The sequence below is a fragment of the Piliocolobus tephrosceles genome, chromosome 3, assembly GCF_002776525.5.
Source record: "Piliocolobus tephrosceles isolate RC106 chromosome 3, ASM277652v3, whole genome shotgun sequence".
Lineage (NCBI taxonomy): Eukaryota > Metazoa > Chordata > Mammalia > Primates > Cercopithecidae > Piliocolobus > Piliocolobus tephrosceles.
In genome coordinates this window covers 120,717,405-120,741,345 of record NC_045436.1, presented here as the reverse complement: position 1 = coordinate 120,741,345, position 23,941 = coordinate 120,717,405, and the positions used below count along the sequence as shown (strand labels likewise).

General features: G+C 35.5%; 1 protein-coding gene across 2 annotated transcripts in view; it reads left to right on the top strand.

Annotated features, from left to right (window-relative positions):
• Positions 1 to 283: 283 nt before the first annotated feature.
• LOC111555801 (transmembrane protease serine 11E) overlaps positions 284 to 23,941 on the top strand; it is a 50,782-nt gene continuing 27,124 nt past the window's right edge. For both annotated transcript variants that reach the window (XM_023232160.2, XM_023232161.2), the window contains exons 1-4: positions 284 to 349; positions 14,649 to 14,773; positions 19,416 to 19,537; positions 21,658 to 21,725. In XM_023232160.2, coding sequence (XP_023087928.2) covers positions 342 to 349; positions 14,649 to 14,773; positions 19,416 to 19,537; positions 21,658 to 21,725 — 323 coding nt within the window. In that variant the 5' untranslated portion in view covers positions 284 to 341. The remainder of the gene's footprint in view (positions 350 to 14,648; positions 14,774 to 19,415; positions 19,538 to 21,657; positions 21,726 to 23,941) is intronic.

The following is a 23,941-nucleotide window of genomic DNA, read 5'->3' as shown; positions in this document are numbered from 1 at the left end:
AAAATTTCTTTCCAAATTCATACATCTGACTTTTCTAAAAAATCTGGTTTACACTAATACTTAAATGAAATTATCCTTAAGACAATAGTTTTTAAGTTCCCACTCCTAGGAAGTGCTTATAAATTATTTTTTGCTCTTGCTCCCTGTAAAATTTGTCCTTGTTCTGCTAGTCACAGATAGTCCCCACTACACCAGCCAAGACTCGTCAGACTGGTTCTGTTGAGATCATCAGTGACTTATTTCCTCACTTCAATTCAGCCCACAAGCTCATTGATAGAGCTGGATGCACACACTTGGATATAGACCTCAGTCTTCAAAGGAGTCTTCACTGCTGGTCAGCAATGTATCGGTGAGTTCCCTTTTTCTTTCTAGAAGTCTTAAGGTAACTTTTAGTTTAAAACAGCATGAGCCACACCAAGGAATGTGTAGATCTACAATTTATTATTTTTTTAAATATAGAAACATATTTTTGAGATTTTACATAAAATTATGTCAAGAAAAAGATTTCTGTTCTTTCTGTATTAGTGTTTCCTGTCCTCTTGTGTTGTATCCCACAGTGTTTTTCTGTATGCTTTTAGAAGGGTTTTACACAATGTAAAGGTACATGGTGTTTGACAGCTGTCTTTTAGTTAGTTTGCCCATATGTTTCAAGGAAGATATAACATATTTTTAGCTTGGGCTTTGTTTGTCTTATTGAGAAATACTTGTATTTTAGAAGGTGTACATGAAAAAAAGTCTAAAATAATGCAGATAAAAATATGTTTATTTTGTAAGTAGTTAAAAATTTAAAAATTCTAGATATTTTGAAAGAATCAGAAACAACTGAAGAAAATAATATGACTAAATTGTTATAGCCGGATTTAAAAAATAAATCCACTGATATGCCTGGCCATAGTCAACTTCTCCAAAGATAAGTCTTGATCATTGTGAGGTTTTCTTTCAAAGTTAGAAACTAATCAGTAACAAGGTTTTGGGGTATTAGTTTTGTCTTTGAAAATAATTTTATCTTCTGGTTAAAATTTATTTCATCTGATTCACATATTGGCATATGAGTTTTTTTATCAGTTTTTACTTTGAGAACAGTTTGAAAATGTTAAACTGTGAAGGAAATCTGTGGTCTTAATTTAACATGGAAAAACAGGTTCTGTCATCAGTTGAAAGTTCTACATACTTGTTATTGGAAGCTTAATACTCTTCTGCACATGTCCATGAAGCAACTAAAAGCTACAGATACTAAAACTTTTGTCAGGCTTATCAAGGCTCCCTGCCTTTTGCAAGTATTTGTTTACAGCCAATGATGGTTTTGTGTTCTATTCTCTTTTTCTCATTAACTTTACTATAGAAAACAGTGCTTCAAGAAAGCTTCCAATAAACTTAACATACTAAATAGATTCCAAACCTTATCTATGGTATATGTCAGTGATTTGGAATTTGGTTATAAATGTGTAGAGGAGGTATAATGTGGGAATACTGGAGTGAATTTTTCTGAGTGTAGTCTCTAATTTGAAGCAAAAGATGTGCCTATTTTTAAAAATCCTGCTGCAGAATGAATGCAAGTAATCTCTCAAGGAAAAAACCAAAAACCAAAACCAACCAACCAACAAACAAAAACAGCTTCCTGATCTGAAGATTGTATAAAAGATGAAGCACATCTATGTTTGAGTGGGTCTAGATGAGATAAAAGTTAAGAGCATATACTAGAGCGAAAAAGGATTAAGTCTATCATTCACATTTGCTGTCGTAAATGTGCCAACAGGAGTGTTATCGAGAAAGACGGATAATTGAAATCCTAGGACATTAATAGACAATTTCTTTTAAAGGTCATTGGTTTTAACTCAGAAAGAATGTAAGAAACAGGTGGGAAATTTTATTAAATAGCATGCTCCTTCCTTTTCAGTCAGATTTCAGATAGCCTCCTTGACTCTACCCGAACAATAATCAGTTTTTTTTTTCTTTTTTAGAATTTAAAGGTAGGAAAATATTTAAGCTGGGTAAATATTATTATTCTTATACTTCCATTTTCTCCAAACTCTTATTTTGGACTATTCTTTGAGCATGAAGAGATCAACATGTGAATTTTATAAACACACAACAGAAAGTTAAAGAACATTTTATCAGGCATAAGTTTGTAGAAAAGAGATTTGGGAAGAGAAGAAAGTATCCATTAAATATACTTATTGTTGATAAGGGTGTAAGCTAACTATATTTATCAGCAACCACTGAGAAGAATTAAAAACAGGCTGAATTCATAGGCATCAACATCCACCCATATTGAGATGGATGAAGGTGAAATGAGTAACATTCAAATGAGGCAAAATGGACAACTTTAATTTTTACTTAATAGGGTAAGCACTGTCTCTCAAAGTCTGGTCCATAGAGCCCTGCATTACAGTGCTTATTAAAAATAGGAAAGTCCAACTATCATCCCAGAAATTCTAATGAATCTCTGGTTGAGACATGGAAATCATATTTAAAACATTCACACGATGTAATTCTTATTTACCCTAAAGTTTGACAAGCACTAATAGTATAAAGACATAGAAAAAGAAAAAGAAACTTGTAAGCCTGAAAGAAATGACACCATACATGAAATAGGCCAGTTGTTAAAAGCAGTTCTTTGTTTTATTTAAATTGGTGTAATTACCTCTTAATGGGAGGTGTTTTCTCCCAGTCACCTTTCCCTTCAAGGGAGACGAGTGCTCATTTATGAAACATGGTGATGATTAAGAAAGAGAGGATAATTTCAGGAAGGATGGGAAACTGAGTGGGGAGAACATAGGCATTTTGGTTAGTTTGTGTCTGATAAGGAGGATGACTATTTGGATCATAAAAATCTGTTTGCTTACAGGAAAAATCTTGGTATAAAATTAATCTAGCAGTGTCATCCTGTGACATTAGTCAATAGGGATACTGAAGGGACACTCCTTTGAGGCTTAGGCCCAGAGTTGCTATATGATTGTGCTATGAGTATTTAACATGTGCTCATACTTCTCCTTCAACTAGAACCAACCCTGATCTATCTAACAAATTCTAGTAAGTTCTCATTGCATACTAAGTCCTGTGTGGAAGAAAATTATCTGTTGAGCACCTACTATATATTGTATATTTTATAAAATGCGATTTCATTAAATTTTGGTAATCTTTTGAGAAGTGGTTATTCCTTTCATTCCTTTTAAAAGATGAAGTACGTGTGATTGTCTTGGCTGTTAGTAAGTAACCCTGATCTTTTTGATTTTAAAATCTATACTTTTTCCCTATAACATATTGTCTACCATGTGTAGGAAGCTAAAAGTAGAATCTTTGGAAAGTTTACAGAGAAAATAGATGGCAACAGAGGAATAGAAAATAAACCCACACATATCCACACATGGAGAAAACGTTGGTGCATAGATTTAAAAAACCAGAAGATGTAAAGACTAATATGAAATCATGCACATTTATGCTGAGGGAAGAAGTGTGGAGGTATAATTTTACTTTAATTTATAAGTTTTAAAAACATTTTTAAAAATGTGCTGCCTGCCCTTATATAACCGACTTTGTATTTAAACTAAATAAGGAGTGACCTAAGTTTCCTACGCTGTTTCAAAGGTGATCAGAGTATAGCACTTTATATCATCCCTGTTTTCTAAAAATGAATATATTTGCTATATTGTGAAAATCATGTTTATCTTAGAGCAACATTTCATAGAACTAATTCACTGGTCTGCAGTAGCTGTCTGCTAAATGGATCTTTGTTATTCTGTCATTGTTTTCTGCTTTCCTCCAAAAATATGTCATTGCTTCAACATAAAGACAGAATAGAAACAATCCAGAAAAATATGAAAAATAGCAATATCATGTGTTTCCGTATTGGCACTGAGATTTATAAGCATGCCTGATGGTTTTAGTGCTTGTGAATGAGGTAGATTGAACAGTCGTGAAGCAGGTCTTCTGCAAGGGTAGGAGGTGAAATGGGTTCTCTGGCTTGTTTTATGGCTCTATCAGGGTTAGAGTTTAGAGAAACTGCACAGAGAAGTTCTTCAAGTGCACTCCTTTGGATCTGCTCTGATTGAAGATAATAGATAAGAGTTGTGAAGAATACTTTCACATTTTCAGGTTTTAATAGTTTTTAAATGACTGGACTTGAGAGAAGGAAGGTTTTAAGAGGCTGAGAAAGAAAAATGGGCTGCAGAAACACCGAGTCATGCCAGAACCTGTAAGCCCAACCTTCTCCCGGGTACACACATGGCCTGTGTGGTTGGGCAATTTCTGATATTTTTAGAATTGTAATTCTAAGATGATAGAACTAATCTTAGGGGGATCCAAAGTACCATACAGGCATATTTAAATTACACCTTGCAACGTTTCATCTGAAGATGTCAGATGATATCTCTGTTTTGAAACTGCAAAAGCAGACACAGAGAGATTTAGCACTTTTTTAAAAGTTGAACTGTGAGTCAGTGCAGGACAAAATAATAATTGCTATCTTTAGTTTCATATGTACTATCTGCCAACTACTATCCTAAAACATCATATGCATTTAAACTTTATGTCAACCTATGGTTATATTATTATACTCATTTTACAGATGAGAAAAATGAGACTGAGACAGGTAATATTTTTTTTTTTTTTTTTTTTGCCCAGGGGTAATAATAAAAGGCAGAGCTGATAGTTAACCTGGGTCTATCTGACTTCCAAGCCTATCTCTTAATCACAATGCTATACCACCCTCACAATGTCTTCATCTGCCTAAGTGATTATTTTACTTCTTTGATTTAACTGACTTACTGTCTTAAAAGATGAATAATTTACATTTTCAAGAAACATTGTTATGGATGATCTTTGAAGCAGACCGCTAAGGCCAGTGAATAGGAAGCATTGCTGTATGCATTCTCTAAAGGAAGGGAATAAAATGCTCAAAGATGAGATAATTTGCATGTGGCCACAGGAATGAATGAGTCAGTCAAGACAGAGATAGAGTCTGTCCTCCCACTTCACCTGTATACTGATGTCAATACAATCAAATAGAAGAGTTAAATTAACACCGGTGACTACATGACCCAAGACATATTATTGTTATTTTTATTACTATTACCATTTAAGCTTGTACGAAAATATATGGCCCATTTAAAATTAGTTACTTCACATTAAATCTTGTCAGGTTACTGTTAGTAAAATTTAGGGAGGATGCATATAGTAAAAATAAAAATATTATTTGACATAAATATGCTACATATTTAATTTCAACATATGTTTTCTCATTTGGTACTTAAAACCCTGAGAATCAGATAATTTTAATATTACCATGACTTTACAGCTAGGGAAACCAAAAATTAGGAAGACTGAGACTTCCAAATCTCTGCGTAAGTGACTGGTAGAGCTGGAATCTGAGCACATCTGTTCTCACATCAGCCCTGTTCTTTCTAGCCCTGGCTTCTGCCAGGTCATGATGCTGGGATCAGAAGTGCTTCCTTGGTGAAACACAGATAACTTACCTTGGCTTTCAAAAAATTACTTTATTTTAGGGTTTCAATTTTCCTAATTGAGAAAATACCAAAGATAATACATGAACACTTTAAAAATATTTCAAACTAATCTTTTAATTATATAATACATTCAAGTGATTATTAGGCATTTGGGGATACATTATTTGATTCAACAATAAAGCTACATTTAACCTTTTATAAACAGGGTAATGAATTCTTGTACTAAACTGTAGGACAATTGGCAGCTGCCTGACTCAAATCTCTGCACTGGATAGGTTTGAAGATGAATGCTTTTTAAAGTTTTCTTTACTAGTTGAATCCCTTTTTGCCCTGGAAGCTTAATGCAGACCCTTGATGTCTGGAGCAGAATTGCTGTGGGTAGAGTGGGATAGAGGCTAGAAGCTTCCTCTACCTTTCCGTCTTTTATTCCCTTAGGCATATGTGAGGCATCTGGGTGGATTTTTCAACCCACCTTAAAACTAATTTTTCATTATGAAAGAGGAAATAATGGCAATGGCCAACTTTTGTAGTGTATTTACTGTGTGCCTGGCATGGTGTCATCTGCCTTGTGTTACTTTATTTAATCTTCAGAAGAATCTTCTGAGTTAGGTCCTATCAGTATCTCCATTTGTGAGTGGGGAAATGTAGATTTAGAGACGTGAGTAACTTTCCTAGAGTCACCTAGCTAGTAAGAGGCAGTTAGGACTAACCCCAAGCTGTTTGATGCCTAAGCGCAAGTCTTTATCCACTAACAAGAAAATGGGAGTCATTTGCTTAAAGTCATAGAGCTTGTTACAAGGAGGCTCTTGACCAGAACCTTGGTCTTCTGGTATATTAGTATTATAATTATTAATTGTATCTCAAAATTATGCTGCTAGAGAAAATTAAGTTAAAATAGTTTACCATCTTCCACATATGCAGAATTTGCCAGAGAATTAGTAATTAATAATTAATTAGAATTAATATGTGTCTTCATGTCATCTTTTTCCCAAAAATCATTATGTGAAAATGGCAATTTACCTTGATTGCAACAATCTGTTTTGCATATTATAATAGTATCAGATTTAGTTATGAGTGACAGCAAACCCAGAGTAACAAGGGATTACATAAAATGGAATTTTATTCTGTTTAATGTGAAACAATTCTGGAGGTAGACAGGTAAGAGCTAATAGGGAGGTTCACAAATAATTGGAAATTTAGGCTCCTATTATTATGCTGCCTACCAGCTTGATTATGTGTCTTCCAAATCCTGGTCTACTGTGGCAATCTGTGCTTCAACTAGCACGTATGTATTCTAACTATGAAATGCATATTAGGATTCTAGTTAACAAAGTAGATACTCTATTGGAAAGAAAGTATTCGTATGCTGACTCTTATGGAAAAGGGGCACTATTTGATTTTTCTGGTGGCTGTGTGCCTAACCAAAGATCAAGGTTTCTGTTATTAGGAAAAAAAGAATAAATATTTGGGATAGGTGTCTAGGAGTTTCTAGTATGGCTGTATTAAGTTTGAATGATAAGAGGTATAGCCCATTGTGATGAACATAGATAGGCTGGTGGATATATAGTTCTGAAGTGTAGGCAACTGAGCTGAGCTGCAGTTACAGATTTGGTAGTCATCACTATATAGATATGAATTAAACCCATGGACATTGGTAACTAAAAGTATTTGTTCTTTTGGGTAAAATAATGCTTTTCTTATAATTTTTATGGCATTAATTTGTATAGAAATCCCACTTTATTCTAATATGAATCTGAGCTTATTTCACTATGTTATTATTAAATGCCAATATATTAGAACATAATTGTTAAAGTGAGTATATAATAAAAAATTTCGTAAATTTTATGTACCATCCAAAAATTAAAACTGAATTCTTACATGTATTTTAGGTCGGTAACTGGGGCAGAAAATTCTTAATGAGGTGGTCGGGCGCGGTGGCTCAAGCCTGTAATCCCAGCACTTTGGGAGGCTGAGACGGGCGGATGACGAGGTCAGGAGATCGAGACCATCCTGGCTAACACGGTGAAACCGTCTCTACTAAAAACTACAAAAAACTAGCCGGGCGAGGTAGCGGCGCCTGTAGTCCCAGCTACCCGGGAGGCTGAGGCAGGAGAATGGCGTGAACCCGGGAGGCGGAGCTTGCAGTGAGCTGAGATCCGGCCATGGCACTCCAGCCCGGGTGACAGAGCTAGACTCCGTCTCAAAAAAAAGAAAAAAAAAAAAAAGAAAACTCACTTTTCATTTTGGAAGAATTATTTAAACATTGACAGGGTCTATACATTTTTCAATTTCTCTTCATTGCTGAATTAATTCAGAATTATGTTACATGTAGAAATTTCTAGATTGTCTAAATAATTGTTGGCGTATGGTTTACAGTGCTTTCTAAAGAAACAGCAAGCCGGTGGACACAACAGGGTGTTAGCATGTGGCCCAACTGTCATATTCAGGCACATTTTAATCAGGGTCTAGAGATTTTTAAAAATTGGTGTTTAATAGTTATACATATTTTGGGGGTATCTATGATATTTTTATGCTTGTATGCAATGTGTAATGATCAAATCAAGGTAACTGGGATGTCTATCACCTGAAACATTTATTTTTTCTTGTGTTGGAAATATTACAGTTCTCTTCTAGCTATTTTGAAATACACAACAAGTTATTGTTAACTAAAATTTCCCTACTGTACTGAATAGTAGAACTTATTCCTTCTATCTATACTTTTGTACTCCTTAACCAACTTCTCAATGCAAGTAGTAAAGTATGATTTTCAAAGTCTGGCTTTCTCAGCTATGGTACTTAGATCGTTTCAAATAACTTGTAGTCTCTAGTTTGACTGCAGATTATTTCAAACTATCTGACATTGTAGTCAACAGAAAAATGAGGCATTTGAAAAATTACCTGAAGTCTGATTGTTTAATAAATGCTGAATTTTAATTAGGATATTTAACATTTTTGTGTTATGTGAGGCATGGAACAGTAGCTTGGAAGGAAATGAAGAACATTTAGATCAATTTAAATTTCCACTGATTTTTTCACATGTGAAGAAAAGGAGAGCACTCAACATCATACAATTTGGGGCTCAGGGGACGCTGAAACTCGTGTGATGTGGAATATGCTCTCAGATTTCTCATCTGTTTGAACTAACACTAAGAGATAGGTTACTGGTTTTCCAGTTTAGAGCTACTTCCATTGTATCATGCAAACTTTCTGGAGTCATCTAGACAATGTCAAGAGGAAGATTTGGTAGGAAGACAGCTAAAATTAAAAAAATTCTGAAAGTCTCAAGCTATTAGCAGCCACAAGAGTGTCTCTAGCTCAGGTTCCTCAATCATTTTTCTTCTGATACACTTGCCATGATATCAGCACACTGTTTGTTAATTCTTATTTTTCTTTCACACTTTGAAGTGCGTAGAATTCCCTATGATTGGCTGCAATGGCATCCCTCGTTAACTTTGCTGTGGGATATTGTTGTGTATAAAGTTGCTGACTCAGATAATGCCGATTTATTATCCTGAACTAAAAAGAGTTTGAGGAAAGAAAGCAAATATGTTAGTAGAATTCAAACTTCAGTAGCTTAGTTTAAGTCTATAAACCCATAACTAATTACTTAATAATATCTTTAATTTTTTTGCAACCCACCTATCTGTATGTAGTTGCAAACTTCTAGAGATCAGGTCAAGTGTCAACTTAAATCAGTTTGTAGTCACCTGTGCTGTACCATATCTAGTTGGGAACTTAATAAAGACCTTGATGACAACCACAGTGGAGGTCAGAGACAGTCTTTACGGTTGAGTTGCCACTAATATTTATGTAGTACACCTATCTAACAGAGTCTGTTGATATCATATGCAATCTTCACAACCTCCTTTTAAAGGCAGGGGAAAGATACTGTCACTTAAGTTTCATGGTTGGTTAAACAGAAATAGTTAAACTTTGGGTTTTGTAACTTCTCTATGAGAACTAGGCATAATTATTATGGTAGGGAATGCAAACATTGCAATTCAGCCCAGGGGCCTGGCTGATGCTATTAGATACTTATAGAAGTGTTTTATCTATCAGTGGATAGGACAGAAATATATTATTTGTAATTTTATATGGAGTAATTTGCTTGTATTTCTTCTTTAAAAAAACAGCAATGAAAATATACAATCCATGCACATATGTATATAATATTCTGTTTTATTTCTACTGTGGATATTTTTATAGTCTTGTTCTAGAAAGTGTGAGAAGGATTAATGATGTCACTAATGCTTGCTGGTATGGGTTTTTCACAATGTAAAACACATCTCAAATACTTTTATTGATAGGATAAGCAGGCACAATCTTATGAGCTAAGCTACAGTCAAATATGTAACATATGCCAAAACAGATACATAGACCAATGGAACAGAACAGAGGCCTCTGAAATAATGCCACACATCTACAACCATCTGATCTCTTTGACAAACCTGATAAAAACAAGCAATGAGGAAAGGATTCCCTATTTAATAAATTGTGTTGACAAAACTGGCTAGTCACATGCAGAAAACTGAAAGTGGACCTCTTCCTTATACCTGATATAAAAATTAACTCAAGATGGATTAAACTTAAATGTAAGACCTAAAACCATAAAAACTCTAGAAGAAAACCTAGGCAATACCATTCACGACATAGGCATGGGCAAAGACTTCTTGTCTAAAACACCAAAAGCAATGGAAACAAAATTCAAAATTGGCAAACGGGATCTAATTAAACTAAAGAGCCTCTGCACAACAACAACAAAAAAACTATCATCAGAGTGAACAGGCAACCTACAGAATGGGAGAAAAATTTTACAATCTATTTATCTGACAAAGGGCTAATATGCAGAATCTGCAAAAAACTTAAATTTACAAGAAAAAAAATCCCATAGAAAAGTAGGCAAAGGATATGAACAGATGCTTCTCAAAAGAAGACATTTATGCAGCCAACAAACATATGAAAAAAAGGTCATCATCACTGACCATTAAAGAAATGCAAATCAAAAGCACCATGAGATACCATCTCATGCCAGTGAGAATGGCAATCATTAAAAAGTCAGGAAACAACAGATGCTGGAAAGGATGTGGAAAAATAGGAATGCTTTTACACTGTTGGTGGGAGTGTAAATTAGTTCAACCATTGTGGAAGACAGTGTGGCGATTCTTCAAGGATCTAAAACCAGAAATATCATTTGACCCACTGATCCCATTACTGGGTATATACCCAAAGGATTATAAATCATGCTACTATAAAGACACATGCACATGTATGTTTATTGCGGCACTGTTCACAATAGCGAAGACATGGAACCAACCCAGATGCCCACCTATGATGTCTGTTATACACATCTCCTTTCTTTTTCAATGATCAACTAGATAAAGAAAACATAGCACATATATACCATGGAAAACCATGCAGCCATAAAATGGATGAGTGCATGTCTTTTTCAGAGACATGGATGAAGCTGGAAACCATCATTCTCAGCAAACTAACACAAGAACAGAAAACCAAACACCGCATGTTCTCACTCATAAATGGGAGTTAAACAATGAGAACACATGGACACAGGGAGGGAGACATCATACACTGGGGCCTATCAGTGGGTGGGGGACTAGGGGAGGGATAACATTAGGAGAAATACCTAATGTAGACAACGGGTTGATGGGTGCAGCAATCCACCATAGCACGTGCATACCTATGTAACAAACCTGTATGTTCTGCACATGTACCCCAGATCTCAAAGTATAATTTCTTTTTTAAAAAAAGACCCACTATTGATTGGTGGTGTTGCTGTGAAGAGGCTTGTTCTGGTAAATTTTTCTTTGAAACACTGAGCCTTGACTTGTCATTTTCCAGTGCTTGCCATTAGCTTTATTTGCATTAGTACCTTTTTCCCCTTGTCTTTTTGCTGTTGCTGCTGCTTTTCCTTTTTAGCACTGTTCTAAAAATGACACATTAATAAGTGATAATAATAATGCAGATCTAAACATATTGCTTGTTTTCTGGCAATTTGGGGCTAAAAAAGCATAAGCATACTTTAACTGTTATATTCACTTGACTTGTCACTAATTATACTTGTCCCCAGATTGAAAAGAAAATCATATAAAGAAAGCAATTTTATATTACTAAAGCTATTAGAATTCAATCAGTCTATCTGAAGGTGATTTTACATGAATAGGTGCACATAAGTTTTGATAGATGAAAATAATGACTGGAAAAGTATTTATGTATGTTCAGGAGGAGGTTAATTATACAAATGTCTGTTGATATGTAAAATAAATTTATTCCTTCACTTTACTATTTTTTTTTTAGCACATTTTCTTTCACATGTAATTTGGAGGAATTCAGTAATGAATCACTTACTGAGAAAATAAAAAAGTAAGAAAGAAATAGGGTCAATTATATCTCAAAAAAGCTAAACAAATATGGTCAATCAGTTTGAAAAATAATGCTATACAGACTGGGAAAAGAACAAATCAAGTTTCAAATGACAAACATCTTTGTAGTGTGGTCATTACCACTATTACTAATAATTAAAATAATGATGATAATAATTATCATCCTTGTTATTTGTACAATGATTTTTCCACTTGGGAGCTCAAAGTACCAAACTGCCTTATCATTTTTATCTCTACCTAGCTCATTAGATCAGGAGGAGTCTGGATTTATTATCCTTGTTTTTCATATGGAGAAATTAAGACAGATAATTGAGTCTGTGGGTATAAGACTATATAATAAATGAGTTGGTGGCAGGACTCAGAAATATAATCTCTTAATTGTTTGTTCAAAGTATTTTTGACTGGATTCTCTTTTTTCTTTGTCCCATGTTATCCCTTTTGTCTTCTTCTAGCCACCCAGGAGAGCATGTCACTAAAATAGTCGTGAGTAATGTGGGAAGGTGGGGGTCAGGAAAGGAATCACAGTGGCACCTTGGATACTGCAGTGATGTGAATTCCATGAAAATACATATGTAATCTTCCTTATTTTTTTTTTCATATTTTAAGAATGTCCTATTTTTCTCTCTCTCTCGCTTTCTTTTAATTTGAAAGTCAAAATGTTTGTTCTTAAAAAATCCACCATAAAACAAACAAAACCATGAATTGAAATTAAAGTTTCTCACTTATTTGTTATTCTGCTTCTTACTGAAAAAAAATTGTTGTGTCTTCTGTATATTTTGTTATGCACAGATACATATATATAGTTTTATTATTTAGAAAAACTGAAACATGGAATGTATATTGTTCTATAACTTTTTTAAAGTAAAACTTATCATTAACCTTTTTAATGTTAATATATGAAACCTACCTCATCAATAGAATGGCTGCATTGTTTACATTTTTATCTTGATTAAAACTTACTGTAGAACAAATAGAAAGTGTCTAATATTTCACAATTCTACATAGCAATCATATATTTTTGATAATTTCATGTTTTCTACAAGCACAAATTCATATTCTTCATCTGACATGTTTTGATATTAGTTGAGAAACCTCTGCCCGTATTCCCCTCAACAGTTTTGCTTAGGTCTGTAATACTCATCTCCTTTTTTCTGCAATAGATGAATAGCAAGCATTCAGGGATGAAGGAATAGGAGTCAGTTTTGGGGGTTTCTGAGGCACAGTTGCACATAAAAAGTAATCTCATTGTGGAGAAGTCTTTTTAATTGCCATTCTAGGAACAGGTGTTTGGAATTCTACTCAAGGGAAAACTGGAGATGGGAAAGGTTGGGGAGAGTAAGATAAAACTTGGTTACAGACCCATGGGAAAATCACAGGAACAAGGCTGGAGAACAAGCAGAGTCCCTGGAGCCTTCCACCACATCTCAGTGCCTTCCCCAGGGACAGGATTGTGTAGTGATGATAATACCACTGACTTCTGTGCCAATGCTCTTTATTTTGTGCCCAGCCAGAGCCAGGATGTAATGATGGTGTGACAGGGGCCAACATGATAATATCATCACTTCCTGATCCTATATCATCAGGAAACAGAGTGTTCTTGATTTCTGTAAACAAAAAGTATTTATTGTGAAATGCTTTGCTGTTTACACATTCATGATCTAATTCTAGGTCCCAAAGCGCTTTAGATGGAATGGTTATCCTGCTCCTTACTGATATATGGAGAAATTGAGCTCAGAGTTTAAATGATTTGTCCAAATCACAGATCTGTGAATGAAAGGGCTGCACTTAGAATTCTCCTTATTCTGATTCAACACCCAGTACTCCTTCAGGAGAATACCATGTTTTCCTCAAGTCCTCATATAGCAGACAGCGCTCTAGGAAAAACAAAAAAAGTATAGCATACACTGGCATGGTAAATGCCTCAAGAAATCTAAAATAACAGTATCATATTCAAACTCCTTAGTCATCTCTGACTTATTATTTCACATTTCTGGCTTTCGAGTTTGCTTACCAAATATTATAACCCAACGGGACAATTTTACCAATCAAACAAAAATCGTGTGGATCAATGTTTTCCAGTTACACATATTTTTGAAGGCAGAACAAATAGAAGAAGTTGAGGGAATCTCAAGCAAAAAGAATTTCCTGTAGCATCATTAAAGCTTAGAGGTAAATATTAGCTCAAAACCTCAGGTTCTTTAGGAAGGGGCCTCTGGTTGTCTCTTCTAGGTATCCTCAAAGTTTGGTTTGGAAATAGATCGGAAAATTAGAAGCATAGAATTAGCAACTCTATCTGAAACCTGGTATGCTTCAAGCTGTAACACACTTAAAAAGGATATTTAAGATTCTAAAGTGCTAGAGAAAAGGCTTAAAATATTTTTGTAGTTCCTGCAGTGTCTAACTCTATATCAAGTACATGGCTGGCTCAACAAGTGATAGCTAACATTTAATATTGCACTTTCTACATGTCAGGCATTGTTACAAGCACTTTATGTATAGTACTTCGTTTAATTCTCACAATAATCATATGAAATAGGTACTATCATTATCATCTTCCTTTTATGGATGAGGAAACTAAAGCACAGAAAAGTCAAACTACTTGCCTAACAACAGGAGTCAGAGTCAGGATTGGCCTCAGCAGCCTGGAACCAGGGTGTGCTCTAAACCCAGACAGTACACGACCCTCCAAATGAATGTCCTTTATTCCAGAAAAATATCTGTTTTGTCTAAGGAGTGGATGTGTTGCATGCTCTGAAATAATCTATCTATTTACTTTCTTCCTTAGGCCAGATGTGGTGAGAGCTAGGAAAAGAGTTTGTTGGGAGCCCTGGGTTATTGGCCTCGTCATCTTCATATCCCTGATCGTCCTGGCAGTGTGCATTGGACTCACTGTTCATTATGTGAGATATAGTAAGTATAAGCTGCCTTGGCATCATGTAATTTACCCCAAATATTTCCTCATACCTTGCTGTTTTGATTTGCCTCAGGCTTATTCATTCATTGCTAAGATTCATTTGCATAACCTGTACAAAGGAGTCTTTAGCTGCTTTGTCTCTTATTTAGTGCTCATAAGTCAAGGAGGATTATTTTTTCTATCTTTGATGTGTGATGCTTTCTGCTGGGAACAGCATGCTCATTTGCATCTTCCTTAATAAGCAATAAGTGAATATTTATCAAGGGAAGACTACAGCATAGCTAGAACCAATGTCTTGAGTTGTTTGAGGTCACAGGGCAAGCACCTTGATTTAAAATAATTCTGAGTGGGTGCAGCAGCTCACGCCTGTAATCCCAGCACTTTGGGAGGCTGAGGCGAGTGGATCACTTGAGGTCAGGAGTTTGAGGCCAGGCTGGCCAACATGGTGAAACATTTTCTCTACTAAAAAAAAGGAAAAAAAAAAAAAAAAGCCAGATGTGATGGTGTACACCTGTAGTCCCAGCTCCTAGAGGGGCTGAGGCAGGAGAATCACTTGAACCCAGGAGGTGGAGGTTTCAGTGAGCCAAGATCATGCTACCGCACTCCAGCCTTGGCAACAGAGAAAGATTTGATCTGAAAAAGAAAAAAAAAAAAAAATCCAACTCGTTGAAGTCCTGACATGCTAATAAATCAATGACACAATCTGGAGTCATAAAAAAGTAGGCTCTATTCTGTACCAGGAAGTTAGAAAAATAGTCATAGTGATGTATTGTTGAATAAGTGCCTATTTCTGTTATTAAAATCTCATCTTAGGATATACTGTAGGTGATTAAAGAGGATAGGGTATGCTGAGAAAGCTCATTATAAAGAAGTTCACCCTGCGGTTATCAGGTACCTCATTGCTAGATGAACTGTTAGTTGCTATGTTATTAGAAAGGTCTCCAGGGAACTTCAGAACTGTTCTCCAGGATGTAACAACCCTTCTGAAGTTTCCTCCTACTTTGCTTCGGGTTTTAATTACTTGACTTAACCATGACCTGTTAGTTTAATATCTCCTTCTGTTACTAGATTATACTTGGATGTTCAAGACACCGTAACCATAGAAGCTAAGCTATTAGAATCACTTGATTTTAATTTAATTGAGACCTTGTTGAAGTTGCTTTCCAATAACGAGAAAGAGTACTCTGCAATCTGGTTATCTTCCTCTACTGTCCATGCAAGTGTAATCTCAATTTCCAAAGCAAGATGGATCATTTCTGGATAGTTTAAAAAAATATTTAAAACAAAGATTCTTTTTGGTAGAATTTGCATACAGGCAGGTCTTTAAATTTGGAGTGTCTGCATATTATTAATAGATTTTTCTGTAGCATACTTTTTTTATTTTATTTTTTTAGATGGAGTCTTGATCTGTTCCCAGGCTGTAGTGCAGTGGCTTGATCTCGGCTCACTGTAACCCCCGCCTCCTGGGTTCAAGTGATTTTTGTGCCCCAGCCTCCTGAGTACCTGAGAATACAGGCATGCACCATCACACCAACTCATTTTTTCTATTTTTAACAGAGACAGGGTATCACCATGTTCGTCAGGCTGGTCTTGAACTTCTGACCTCAAATGATCTGCCTGCTTTGGCCTCCCAAAGTGTTGGGATTACAGGCGTAAGCCACTGTGCCAGGCCTGGAGTATACTTCAAATAAAAATGAATTGCTGAAATAACTTTATAGTTCTACAATTCTGCTGAGTATACTGAGTCCCACTTTGTTGTAAGCATCATTATTTGTCCCCATGTATGCCTAGGACTGTTTTACACACTTTTGTGTGTCTAGAATTTATCAGAGTCTTGGCACATGTTAGGTGGATTAAATACTGAATGATAATATCAAATGAATTGTACCTATGATATGTTCCTGGGCCATATGTTGACTTGTCTGACTTCACAAGGAATTCCTAGTAATACTAGGGGCTAATCACCTCAATGAGAGGAAATATCCCTTACTACTTCTCATTTACCTCTTCCCAAGCCAAGTTTTATAAGATTCATAAATCTTACTCATGTGTATACAGTGAAAACTTGGCAAGAATTTTTTCAGTAACCTATTTCTGAATCCTGTTGTTTGGATGATCAATTGAGTAATATTGAACACACAGCTTCCACTGCCCACACAGTACACCTGAATAAACAGTGATTGTTGTGATGTGTGTTACTGTCTTCTGTTTGTGACCTGCTTTCTGTTTTGGGGTATAAACTAACAGAGTGGTTTTGGCAGATGAACATTTAGAAGCTGACATGCCAAAATAACCAAACCAAACCAAAAAAATCTGTTACAGAAATAGACAGATACAGGTAAAGGTAATCATATTTGGAAAAACATCGTTTTGGTTCTCATTTCATAAAGCCCAGGACAACATACAATTCTGTATACAGTTCATGTCTGGGGCCTTTGGTCGTTTCTGCACCTGTGTGATTTGGATGTCAGAAGATGAATCTGTTATAAGCAACACCATTGCAGATTATAGAATCACAAACCTGCTAGAAAGGTACTCATGTTTATCCTTATTTTTAACTTTTCTGTTAATATTCCTAACATGTTTTAGTAACTACTCATACCATATATTTATGGCAGCTGGTAATACATTTTAACAGTTTCATGCTTAAATCTACAGAGTAAAGTAAAATATTGAGCACAGATAATAAGTTGTTAACTTGGTTAAACCATATGCAATTGCCGATATTTGACTATTTTTGACCTGTACTAATGACAATTTTAAATCATTCAATCTAATAAGTCAAAAAACTACATTTAAGGATATAGAGGGGTCTGTTACCATTCTGTCTAGAACCTTGCTATTTAACATATGATTAGCTACCAGAAGCATCAACATCACTTGGGAGTTTGTTAGAAATGCAAAATCTTGAGTCTAACTTTAGACCTCATGTACCAGAATCTGCATTTTAACACGCTCCCTAGGCGGTTCACTTTTACATTACAATTTGAAGCAGAATTCTAGAAGAATGGATACAATTCCACATAAAGTTATAGCTAACCATGAGGCAGATGTTTACAAATACAAATGTAATAGAACAGTAGTTTACAGAGATAGTTATGAGTTATTTCCCAGTATTTCAATACATTTGAAACCTTACTTGAAGTTAGGTTTGAATCTTCTATTCAGAGAAAGGGAGGTGAGGAAGGATGGAGAGAGAGTAAAACCTCCCAAGTCCTTCACTTATGTCTCTAGTATTCTGGCGACTCAACTTTCAGTGTCTTCCGCCTGCCATTCATCTCTTTTATTCATCACCAACCCCTCCCCAGCCCTTGTCAGAGTCTGATAGTGCTTCTCTCTCTGTCCCATCAAACCCTCTGGATGGCCAGGGTGTTTTTCTGAAATATGCTAGTAGTTTTTTGAATAACTTTTATAAAACAAAAGACTTGTCCCGTAGCTTCAATAAGTGGCTTTTTTTTTTTTCTCTAAGAAGCAGCTTGTGAAAGAAATCTGTACTCTGGAAGTTAGTCTTGGCTATGCCCTGCTGGGCTTGGGCAAGTTATTTACATTTCCAAGACTGTAGTCTGTTAAATGTGGATAATATTGCCTTTTTGTAGAGTTATTGTAAATTAAATGAGATACGTGACTGTACCAGGGACATTGGTGTTCAGTGTGAGTTTCCTTTTCTTCTGAGGTTTAAGCGAAGAGGAAAAGAATAGGAAGGAAGAGAGAGGAGGAGAGAGACTGTGACTGGATGAGCCACACTCTGCTTTCCTATAGTAACTACATACAACTGTCTTGATCACCTGTGTATTTCTAACGCTTGACACAGTGTCTCTCGCTAAAAAGTGGCTGGCATTAATATTTGTTGAATGAATACATTAATTTTCTGAGGGCTGCGTGCTTGCTTCATGCACTGGAGGGTAGAGGAAAAGTTATGTGACATTAACTTTTCAGCAGGTCAAAAATGTGGGTTGCTTAAATTGGATGCAGAAGGTAGAAACAGTGGCTAAGGAGCAGCAAACCAACCCCTGTGGTTGGTGGGAAAAACATACATGCAGTGACAAGGGAGCCAGGTGAAACTAAATAGTGTCCCTGGAAGATTATGCCAGCTGGCAACTTTAGCTCCCTAAACTTCTATTTACTGAATCCCTTGCATTTTCATTCCTAACCTCATCTTCCTTTTCAGCCAAAATAAATTTTCTCAAACTAGAGTTCTTGTGGACAGAATTGATGTATAGTTGATGGAAGGGAAAAGAAAATCTACATTTGAAATATACAAATACAGTGACCCTTGGGAGGCTTCTGAATCCATCCCTGTTTGTATGCTCAGATGGCATGACTTGCTGTCTCTTGTGGCTTACTGAGGAATGAATAACACATGAATAATCAGCCCACTCTTCTGATGAGCTACTTGTACAGTACTCCAGGAACATCAGGCATTTCTTACAGCTTTTATACTCTAAATCACATGATGATAAATGTTGTTTTTTATCCTGAGATAACTATGAGGCCTGGGGCAGGATGATGATGATGATGATCTGTGCTAAGAGCATTCCTTCCTGTTTCAGTCTTCTAGCAACAACCAAGTGGGGAAATAATGATGCTTTACACCCATCTGATAAAAATTAAGATAGGGTTTTGCTTCTTTCCTTGTAGATCAAAGGAAGACCTACAATTACTATAGCACATTGTCATTTACAACTGACAAACTATATGCTGAGTTTGGCAGAGAGGCTTCTAACAATTTTACGGAAATGAGCCAGAGACTTGAATCAATGGTAAGCAATTTGTCATCCACTTCTAGTGCATTTGCTGTCAATTTTTACCATATTTTTATCATCCTAGCTTCTAAAAGATCCATTCAACTAATGGATCCCTGTGTATTTGCAAAATGAAAAGAGGCCCTAACCCAAGAAATATAAAACAAAACAGACAATACATCACTTAGCACAATATCACTCTCAGGGCTGAACCAAAGAAACTTTAGCCGTTCAGTCAGGTCCTTCTTATTTACTTTTCCTTAGCTAGTGCTATACTGTTGATCAGCAGAGTCCAGAGATTCTGGAAATGTAAGTGTGGCCTAAAATATATTTGCTGTGTCCTACACTTCCTAAAAAAGAGACCGTGAGCAGAAGATTGCCAAGATTGAAACTATTTAGGCACGTACCTAAACAGTCTTTTAGTTTTTAAAAGTATCTAACCTTCAACCAGCTTTTCATACAAAAATATGTAGTAAATCCACAGATATGCAACTCTACCCAGTTTTTAAAAATATTTAACCTTCAAATAGCTTTTAGTATGTAAATCCACAGATAACGCAACTCTACCCTTAATGCATCAATATTCATCTTGAGGGATCAATTAAACACTTAAGAAACTGGAAAAATTAGCAGCATGGGCCAAAAAACAAGGGCCTAAGTGGTAACTTCTTATCGTTATCAGATTAATTAAAGAATAATTTAACTTTTCCTGGCAGTCTGTGAGGTAATTCGTGGTATAATGTGATGGAAAGAACACTGAGCTAGGAGCTGGGAGGCACATGTAGCTTCAGTGGTACCTACTGGCTAATGATACATCACTTGACATATCAGTTTATCATTCTGGACAAAGTTCCTTATGTGAAAATTAAGGCATTAGATTAGATAATTTCCAAATTGTCTTCTAGTTCCAATAACCTGAACAAGAATGGAAGTGAGACCCTGGAAACCGCCCAGTAGACAACAGCCTGGGGATTTGGCCAGCTTGCTGAGACAGAAGTTGAATCCTGGTTACCTTTGCCCTTGCAAACACCCAATCAGGGAAATATTTGATCAGGCTCTTCTCTAAGGCTAAATACATTTGCAAAATGAAGAAAGTGAAATTGAACTAAAAAGGTCAAGAAGAGATGGCACTATTGCCCTTGTTCTTTGTGCCATTCAAGTACATTTTATTTAAGTAAATAAAATCCAGACAGATTTAAATCTAAAGGAATATACATGAAACTCTTTAATGCCTTCAAAATTAATAATAGTTTTGAAGTTACTTGACAAAAATTAACCCTTAAATAAAAATTTTCTTGTGAATACTGTCATCCTATTCAGAGGTCTTGTGCTATTCAGCTTTGTCTCATAATTGCAAGAACTGTCCTTAGGTAAAACAATTTGGAATTAATAAAATGTAAGAAAGAATTAAAAGTCTCATTGCTTCTGTTAATCACCAGCATGTAGTAAGTGTTTACTTACTACATATTATATATCCACATACTGGAAACAAGACGACCTTGAAGTATTTCCTTATGTAAACTCCGAATTAAAAAATTAAGTTGCCTAGAATTCTTATTTAGAATAATAACTAACATCTCTACACAAATAGATTCTTTCACTTTAGTAGAGTAAAACTTAGGCTAAGTATCCCAGTTCACCTGGGTCTTTCTATGAGCATTTGGAGTGCTGAACTGGGTGTATATTATGCCAGGATACTTGACAACTTTGTCACTAGGTTTGGGAAGCATTTGACATGGACATGCACTCATTTCTATAATCCAATTATTATGTGGCAGAATTATTTCATTTCCTTTGTCTATAGGCAGTAAAAGTCCTTATCTCCAGGTAAAATTGCTCACTCTTAATTTTCAAGAAACAGGATGCTCATTTTCTTTTGTCTCTTTCTGAGCATTAGTACAGCAGATGTCACTTCTGACCCCACTGCAGTTCCCTACTCATATCATTCCTAAGACAGAGTTCAGTTGAAATCACTGAGAATACCGCAGTAGATTCCTCAAGCTTCCCCAAGTTCAGCTCACTGTGAAATGTCAATGCCTTTTGCACTGTTTTGTTTTTTAATTTTCTAAAAAGCTTTGAATTAATTTGTGGAATTTCATAAAGTTCTTGCTGACATATTTTGAATATTTTTCAAACAGGTGAAAAATGCATTTTATAAATCTCCATTAAGGGAAGAATTTGTCAAGTCTCAGGTTATCAAGTTCAGGTATGTAAATCTGAATTGCAAACTTCTGAATTTAAAGTTGAAGCTGTTAATCTGCTCAGCAATAAACATGTTTTGAAGTGTTAAATGTATAATTCAATTCAACAAATATTTGACACTTGTTCTGTGTAAGTCATGGGTTACAAAGTCCCTTATTCATTTCTTAAATCCCAAAGTAAGCATTTGCAAGGTGATTGCTGGGGACAGAGGTATAATTGGTGCCTATGCTGTAAAACTGTTTTCTGAGAAACTTACTAAGTACAGATAGTACTATGTACAGATAGACCTAACACATATCCTTGGTTTAATGGCAAGTAGTGCCCCATGTAAGACAGTGTAGTAGATCAGGTTTGTCTTTAGCTCTTCTTCCTCCTATTAGTCAATCTTGTTTACCTTCTTCTATTCCATCCCTCTATTCTCAAAATATGTAGCTGAGAAGATCTCATCTGTCAACTAACCATTCATATGTAGGTTTAGAACATAATATTAAGGAAAATATTATAAGAATTTTCAATACAATACTGCCATAATACAAATTATTGGTATTAAAACATAGAATAATAACTATTTCCAAAATTATTCCAATGACAAAACTCTAAAAATTTCCTGCCATTCTATTACTTAGCTGATATCTCTAAGGCATTACTTTGATCACTCTGTTCTAAAAATTGTGTACTCTCTGGTGTTTGAGATAGTGCCCTTTCTTGGATCTGCAAACTATTTCTCTCAACTTTAAGTTTCACTTTCTTAGGGCGACCTCATTCACCCACATGGCCTCATATTCTATTGAAATACAAATTTCTATCTCCAGTCTGAACTATGTTTTTGATTTCTATCACTATATACACATCCCCATGTGGAAATTCCACAGAAAATTCCCTAACTCAGGAAGAATCCAGTCACATAAATGAGAAACCTGGAAGTCACCAAACACTCCTTCCTTTCCTGGGCCCCTCATATTTTATGAATAACTAAGTACTACTAATTCTATTTTCCCAATAGCTTTCTAATTTGTTCACCTCTTTATTCCAGTAATCTTGCTACTGCTACTCATTGTTCTGTCTTCTGTTACTGCAATCATGAGAAGAGCAAGTGTATTGAAAAGATTAAGTCAATTTTGGAGATGCTGAATTTACATACTAAGGGAACATATGAACCTGAAAAATGAGTGTGACCTGGTAGAGGGAAATGGAACTGAGCAGAAGATAGAAATTTGCTCATGATCAACTCAAAAATGTGGAAGCATGGGCATAAATTTCTTGGAAAAAGAATAATAAAAGGGAATGAAAAGGATGATGAAGAAGGCTTGAAGAACAATATTTAAGGTGATGGAAGGAATATGGGAACCTTAGATATAGGGAAAGAGCAGGAAGATAGAAAAATCATGACAGAGGCACCACTGATGCAAAACAAGAAGTTTCAAAGAGAGTGTGGTTGGCATTGACAAATAATCCTGACTGAGTAATATAAATACTGAAAAGAATCCACTGGCTTTGTCAACTAGGATACTTGGGTTGTTATTTATTTTCCTGTCTTGAAAATAGTGTTACAGTTAACATGTATATAGGTCTGTCCTTGCACAAATGCATGAGTACATTTGAATATTTAATTTCTGGAAGTGGAAATGCTGTATCAGAGAAGACAGATATTCAAACTTATAATAGATAAAACTGCTATCCAAAAATAAGACTCTAATTTGTATTCCCACTTCCAGTTTATAAGAGTAGTGGTTGATGCAATATATAGTGAAGAGTTAGATTCTTTCAGAAGTGACTATGAAAGCGAGTGGGTAAAGTAGCTGGCAGCTGATTTTATATTTAAGACACATTGTATTTGATAATTTTGAATGGTTTTTGAAAGGTGTGTTTTTCTATTAATAACCATATACTTAACTAGACCTTTTGAAGGTAAGGGATACCATGAACAGACTAGCTCACTATATGAGAGACTGAATTTGTGGTTCTTCACATATTAAACAGTAGCAATATAGAAGGAAACATTTATGGATTTATTTTATGTATGCATTTCATGTAAGCGATAAAGAAAAAAGCAGACTGAGATATTACCCGTCTTTCTTTTCTTTTCCTTTTTCTTTTCTTTTCTTTCTCTCTCCCTCCCTCCCTCCCTCCTCCCTTCCCTTCCCTTTGCTTCCCCTTCCTTCCTTCCTTCCTTCCTCCCTCCCTCCCTTTCTTCCTTCCTTCCTTCCTTCCTTCCTTCCT